The sequence below is a fragment of the Mesitornis unicolor genome, unplaced genomic scaffold (assembly GCF_000695765.1).
Source record: "Mesitornis unicolor isolate BGI_N332 unplaced genomic scaffold, ASM69576v1 scaffold29863, whole genome shotgun sequence".
NCBI lineage: Eukaryota > Metazoa > Chordata > Aves > Mesitornithiformes > Mesitornithidae > Mesitornis > Mesitornis unicolor.
Window position 1 is genome coordinate 1 of NW_010175813.1, and position 6,358 is coordinate 6,358.

The 6,358-nt window shown below is 58.8% G+C and overlaps 1 protein-coding gene across 1 annotated transcript; it reads left to right on the forward strand.

The window, feature by feature from the left end:
• The first annotated feature begins 495 nt into the window (after positions 1–495).
• PCSK4 (proprotein convertase subtilisin/kexin type 4) lies at positions 496–5,295 on the forward strand. The gene is made up of 14 exons (XM_010181532.1): positions 496–597; positions 676–771; positions 929–1,057; positions 1,670–1,746; positions 1,866–1,954; positions 2,434–2,606; positions 2,676–2,888; positions 3,125–3,225; positions 3,572–3,675; positions 3,798–3,915; positions 4,083–4,259; positions 4,506–4,630; positions 4,760–4,879; positions 4,949–5,295. Exons 1-14 carry the CDS (start codon positions 496–498, stop codon positions 5,293–5,295), a joined length of 1,971 nt encoding a protein of 656 aa, XP_010179834.1.
• The last annotated feature ends 1,063 nt before the right edge of the window (positions 5,296–6,358 follow it).

The following is a 6,358-nucleotide window of genomic DNA, read 5'->3' on the forward strand; positions in this document are numbered from 1 at the left end:
GCTCTGTCTGGGCCAGGTGAGGTCTGGTTGGGGCCCACACTCGCCTCATTGTTATGGGGCGAGTGACGGGGCAAACGGGGGTCACTGTGATCCCAGTACCTTTCCCTTGTCTCAGTGTCCCCCTCTGCTCACCCTCCTCCGCTCATCCCCACCATGTATCCCACAGTGGGAGTGAGACACAGGTTTAATTTTAAAATAGGGCATTAGATCACTCCTTCTAGTGCTTTTAAACCATGGGACACCGACAAAATCATGAATGCAGTCGGGGTGCACATTGCTCATAGCCTCTGTGTGAGGAAATGAGCAGGGCACACACAAACCAGCCCTGGGAGCCTGCTCTCTCTCCAAATGGTGCTCTCAGCTTGTCATGCCATGAACAACTAATATTAAATGCATCTTTCTGATCTCTACAGCCCACGTAGAGCTGGCACACGCAGCCGCAGCCCAGCTGCTTGTCTAGAAACATCTCTGACAACAGCTCTTTGCCTGCAGGTGATGGAGGGCGAGCCTTATTATCATTTCATACACCGCAGCACCAGGCAGAAAGCCTTAAGCAGACACTGGGGCTGGAACATGCGCCTGACAAAAGATCCAAAGGTAGGAAGGAGACGGCTGCAGGGACCGCATGCCACGCTAGGCAGGCTCTGCCTGACACCGCTGCTGCTTCCCGCCCAGGTCCTCTGGTTTGAGCAGCAAACCCTAAAGAGACGCACCAAGAGAAACGTCAGCGTGGTGCCAACAGATCCCTGGTTCCATGAGCAGTGGTATATGGTGAGATCCTGCTGCTCTCTCTCCTAATCCTCGAGCAAGTCACCTCTCTGACGCGTAAACAGGACTAATACCCACAGTGATGAGGCAGCAGGAGAGTCCTTGAAGGTCACCTGCTGCCTGCTGCCCAGGGGCTCATCAAATTTAATCTGTTTTCCAGAACAATGACATCAGTCCCGACCTAAACATCCTCACTGCGTGGAGCAAAGGCTACACCGGGCTGGGGGTTGTGATGACCGTCCTGGACGATGGGATTGAGAAGGATCACCCAGACCTGGCTGCCAACTATGTAACTACAAGGGGGCCATGCTGCAGGAACCAGCTCCTTCAGGGCACGCTGTCTTGGGAGGCAGTGGAAGCAGTGGGAACACAGTCTCTCCGTGGCTGGATCAAAAGATTTGGTGTCTCCTGCAGTAAATTCCCACATCAGGGAAATGTTAGGACTTGCACAGGCTCAAGCCCCCGAAATAGATGTAATTACAGCAAGCTGCAAAGCCAGTAAAGCTGGTAAGCCCTCACGTGCTCTGAGAGCCAAGGGAAGAGGTAAATCTTGGTTATTGTTTATAACACCATCGTTTCAGTGCTTTGTAGTTTCTCTGTCCTACCTGTGCTGCTGGTGAGGCTCACCTGCAGGTGACTGAACGTGAGCCTGGGTATGACAAAGCAGCACAGCAACATGCAAGATCATCCTCCTTTAGGGAAACCCCCTTTCCAACAGCTCCAGGTTAACCCCGGACAGTTGCAGGGTGCACAGGCCCCCACCCTGTTTTCTCTAGGCTGGGCAGGCAGCGAGCTTGAGGGCAAGGCAGGGCCCTTGGTGGTGAAGCACCAGGAGCCTGCATGGAGCTGTCACAACCCACGCCAGGCAGTTTGCTCACGTTTCTGCCTCTTTTTGCAATAGGACCCCCTGGCAAGTCACGACTTCAACAGCAATGACCCCGATCCCCAGCCCAGGTACAGCACTGGGGATGAGAACCGGTGAGTTTTGCTGGCTGTGTCTGGGCAGATCTCTTCTCCATGCTGGTGCTTTATTTCTCTGGGGCTCAGGCTGTCCCACCCCTCACACAGGACAGCTCAGAGGCTCTCTCTGCCCTCAGGCACGGGACACGCTGTGCAGGAAGTATGGCAGCTGTAGCCAACAACGGAATTTGCGGCGCAGGAGTTGCATACAACGCCAAAGTGGGAGGTGAGCCATTATTCTGACTGGAGTCACAAATCAGCTCTGGCACCGTGGGGGACACATGACCCCAGGCAGGGCTGCTCTGGGGACACACACACCCAGCCACAATGTAGGGCTTAGCACTCCCCAGGGTTTTAACACCCACTGCAACATGGGTCTGTGGCTGGCAGCACCAGCACCATGCAGGCTCAGACATCCCTGCAGAAGTGAGCACAGGAAATTGGGTTAAAAGCTGGGAGAAATTGCTGGGCTTAATTGCAAAGGGTTTAAACGAGGAGCTTTAGGAACCAGCTCATGGTGGCGACTGCACAGACCTGCAGAAGCTTGATCTCCTTAGGGCAGAGTCGCACGAAAGGTGCTGAAGGCAACCAGAGGTAAAGTGGGGGCTAGCAGGTTGCTGCTGGGCCCTTGTGTTCTCATGACTCCCATCCACGGAAGCCAGCATGGCCTCGCAAGCATTGCCACTCCTTATCCTGGCCCTGCAGGTGTGCGGATGCTGGACGGTCCCATCACGGACATGGTGGAGGCCCAGTCCCTCAGCCTGCGTCCCCAGCACATCCACATCTATAGCGCCAGCTGGGGCCCTGAGGATGACGGGAGGACCGTGGATGGGCCGGGCGTGCTGGCCACGGCAGCCCTCGAAGGAGGGGCCACCAAAGTAAGCCTGGTGCTGGCCCTGGGGACCTCCCTGGTGCAAGGGCTCTCCACTCACCCATGTCACTGCCAGGGACGAGGCGGCCTCGGCTCCATCTTCATCTGGGCCTCAGGCAACGGTGGCATGAATTACGACAACTGCAACTGCGACGGCTACGTCAACAGCATCTACACCCTGGCGGTGGGCAGCGTCCTGGCGGACGGGCAGCGGCCCTGGTACAGCGAGAGCTGTGCCGCCATCCTCACCACCACCTACAGCAGCAGGGCCATGGGCCAGACGCAGATCGTGAGTGCCATGACAGCTCTGCTGGAGCAGTGACCCCCAGGCAGACACCAGCACAAAGTGGGCTCATCCAAGCCCTCCTTACCTGGGGAGGAAGAGGGGGGGTGATTATTAAAGTGTCTGTATTAGACCCCAAAAACCATGAAGGGACCCAGAGGGAGCATTAACTGAACTCCAGCCAGTCCTGCCCTCTGCTTTGGCAGTGGCAAGGGTGCTGAGTCCTCCCTTGTCCCCCCCAGGTGACCACCGACCTGCACCACCGCTGCACCGACAAGCACATGGGCACCTCTGCCTCGGCCCCGCTGACTGCGGGAATGGTCGCTCTCGCACTGGAGGCCAAGTAGGTGACAGAGTGACAGTGGGACGGTCCCCAGGGAGAGCCTGGTGCCTCACCAGGACCCAAAAGGGATGGGGAAGGGGGACTTTGCCAGCGGGGAGGTTGGGGCATGCAGAGCTGAGGGCTCTGGGCAGGGGGGAGCAGCATCTTCTCCCAGGACACTGCAGGAGAGCGGCCAGAAGAGAGTTGTCCTCTGGAGGTCTCTGTTGCTCCCATTTCAACAGTGACAGCAGTTGCAAGGGGACCAGACATTTAACTTTTCCACAGTAGAAGTCAGAAGAGCCAAGTGTCACTCTCTAAAGCCAACCCAAAGCAGAGACCCCTGTCCCCAAACCCTCCTTGCTTGCAGCCCAGTGCTGACCTGGCGGGACCTGCAGCACCTGGTGGTCAGGACCTCCAAGCGCGCTCACCTGTGGGCCGACGACTGGGCCTTGAACAGCGTTGGACGCTGGGGTGAGCTCAGGGCCACCTGCCCTGGCTGTGAGGGCCACACTATCCCCCAGACCCTTACCAGAAGCTCCAGTGCCCTCCCAGTGCCAGGGGGCTCACACATCCTCTCTTGGTCTGCTTCCCAGTGAGCCACCACTATGGCTACGGGCTGCTGGATGCTGGGCTGCTGGTGGAGACAGCCAAGGCGTGGACGGGAACGCGGCCCCAGCGGAAGTGCTCGGTCAAGGCTCTTTACGCCCCTCGGTAAGGGACAGTGTCCCCTGGGTCTGACCCCACATGGGGTGATGCTGCCCAGAAAATGGTTGGTGCCGTGTGGCTTCTGCTGTAACCACAGGGCTGTGCTTAGGGGTTGTGTTGGGGGACAGGATGCCTTGGGAGGGGGAAGAGACGCCCCTACCTCTGTCTTGTAGGAACATCGGCTCCAAGCTCACCGTCTCCACCGCCGTCTCCTGCTCCAGCAGGACCAAGCGCATCCTCTCGCTGGAGCATGTCCAGGTCCAGCTTTCGCTGAGCTACAGCCGCAGAGGGGATCTGGTGATCGCCCTGACCAGCCCCATGGGCACCACCTCCACGCTGGTCAGCATGCGGTGAGGGCGCTGGGCAAGCTCATTGCAATGAGATTCACCAGCGGCAGGGGGGCTGGGGGACTCCTCATCTCATGGCTTCTCCTGGGACCAGGAGACTTCCTCACCCTGAAGCAGCTGCTTCTGCCCTGTACCCAAAACCCCTCTGTGGCCCCTACCAGTGCCTCTTGTGCCAGAAGGAGGTGACTTTGGGGTGTCCTTGGGCTGTATCTCCCCTCTAGCCCCACAACTGTCCTCTCCTCTCCCCAGCCCCTATGACACCAGCCAGCAGGGCTACAAGGACTGGACCTTCATGTCCACCCACTTCTGGGATGAGAACCCAAATGGGACCTGGACGCTGCAGCTGGAGAACAAGGGTGATGCCTACAACACAGGTGGGTGCCCCATCCCCATTTACCCCAGTCACCCCCTCTGTGTTTCTCCTTCCTTCCCCCACTTTAACATCAAACAAGGGTGGAAACGTGGCTGCCACCAGCACCCAGTCCTGTCCCTTCTGTCACCAGGGGTGCTCACCAACTTCACCCTGCACCTCTATGGCACAGATGAGTACATGATGGCCCGGCGCCCCGCAGTCTCTGCTACAGCCGAGTGCCTGAAGCGGGACACGCAGGGAGCGTGCGAGGGTGAGTCTGGGAAGGAGGGGATGGGGACAGTGCTTTTGGGTGACCCCTCATATTACCATTCCTCCGCAGAGTGCAGTGGATCCCTGTATGCCTTTGGGCGCTTCTGCCTGTCCTACTGCCCACCACGCTCCTACGGACAGACCCGTAGAGCCACCCCAGCCACTGCCACCCGCGTCTGTGCCAGCTGCCACCCCTCCTGCTACACGTGCCAAGGTGCTTCAGCCAACAACTGCACCGCCTGTGGCCCTGCCCACACCTTCGACAAGCTCACCCACTCCTGCTCCCCACTGCAGGGCTCATCCCTCACCGCAAGGCAGCACAAGAAGCTTAACCCCACCCTTCTCTGTGTGATCGTGGTCCTCTCAGTCTTTCTCTGTGTATTACGCCCTGTGTTCTTCCATGCCATCAAAAGATAGGGCCTGCTGTCACCAAGCTGGAAAGACAACGTGACACCAACTGCACAGACACAGGCGGCTGGACCCCAGCCTGGGACACAGCTGCCTCACCCAGCTTCCAAAATAAACTGTTTGTTGCCTTTCTGAACTGCCCTTTCTGAAGGGTGACATCCCTTCCCTGCTCTGTGCATGGGCAGGGACCGGGTGGTGGCTTCCCTCCCAGCCTGGGTCATCCCCCCCCACATGGAGAAGCCCATCCTGGTGCACTGCTGTGCAGGAGCTTTTCCCAAAAGGACCGGGAGCCCCATGCCCTTTCCCAGGCACTATGGGAGCAGGAGATGGGACTTTTCCAAGCAGCTGCCCCCAGCACCCCCTCAGCTGTGAGCCCACAGAGCTTTTGGGGGAAGGCAGCCAGACCCCAAACCTCTGCTCTAAGGGGGGACAGCCCAGACCCCCACTGCTGCTGTGCGATGCAGAGCACAGCGCAGTCCCCAGCTCTCATTTACCAGCAGCCTTTAGCCCCCCCAAAAAAAGGGCTCTTGGTGTTGCTGCACCCCAAAACCACCCTGCTCTCCCCCCAGCAGCAGGGATGAACGCCCTGGGCCCTCACTGTCCCATTGTGACTGGCAGTGGCACAGCACCAGGCAGGGCCGGGCCGGGTGGGGAGAGCCACCAAGCTGAGGCCCTCCCAGGGGCACCGGCACCCCGTGAGGCTCAGCAGGACCCCAGCTGCCCTGGGACACAGCCCTGACATGGTGGAGGGGGGCGGTTTGTCTCCCCCATGGCCAAGCATGGGGTGTTTGCACAGCTGAGGAGTTAAAGAGAGCGAGACCTTTGTCCAAACATGTAATCACCCATAAGAACCCTTGACCTTACAGAGCACAGACAGGAGTGGGGACAGAGGTTTCTATCAGAAGGCAGCCGAGAGCAAGGGGGTCTCCCCACTGGGACCCCCCAGCCTGAAGATTTTGGCCTTGCAGAGAGAGTGGAGACCAAGGGAGGGACCTCAGGGCAATGGCTGTGCCAAAAAAACCATTTGGGCCAGCACCACAGGATGAGTCGGAGCCCGGATGCACTGGAGCAA

What these genes read in the sequence shown, in the direction of transcription:
- PCSK4 (XM_010181532.1), top strand. Translation starts at nt 496, where the DNA reads ATGGAGGGCGAGCCTTATTATCATTTCATACACCGCAGCACCAGGCAG. An exon ending in AGCACTGGGGATGAGAACCG is followed by an intron (nt 1,747 to 1,865) that starts GTGAGTTTTGCT and finishes CTCTGCCCTCAG; the next exon opens with GCACGGGACACGCTGTGCAG. An exon ending in CCATGGGCCAGACGCAGATC is followed by an intron (nt 2,889 to 3,124) that starts GTGAGTGCCATG and finishes TGTCCCCCCCAG; the next exon opens with GTGACCACCGACCTGCACCA.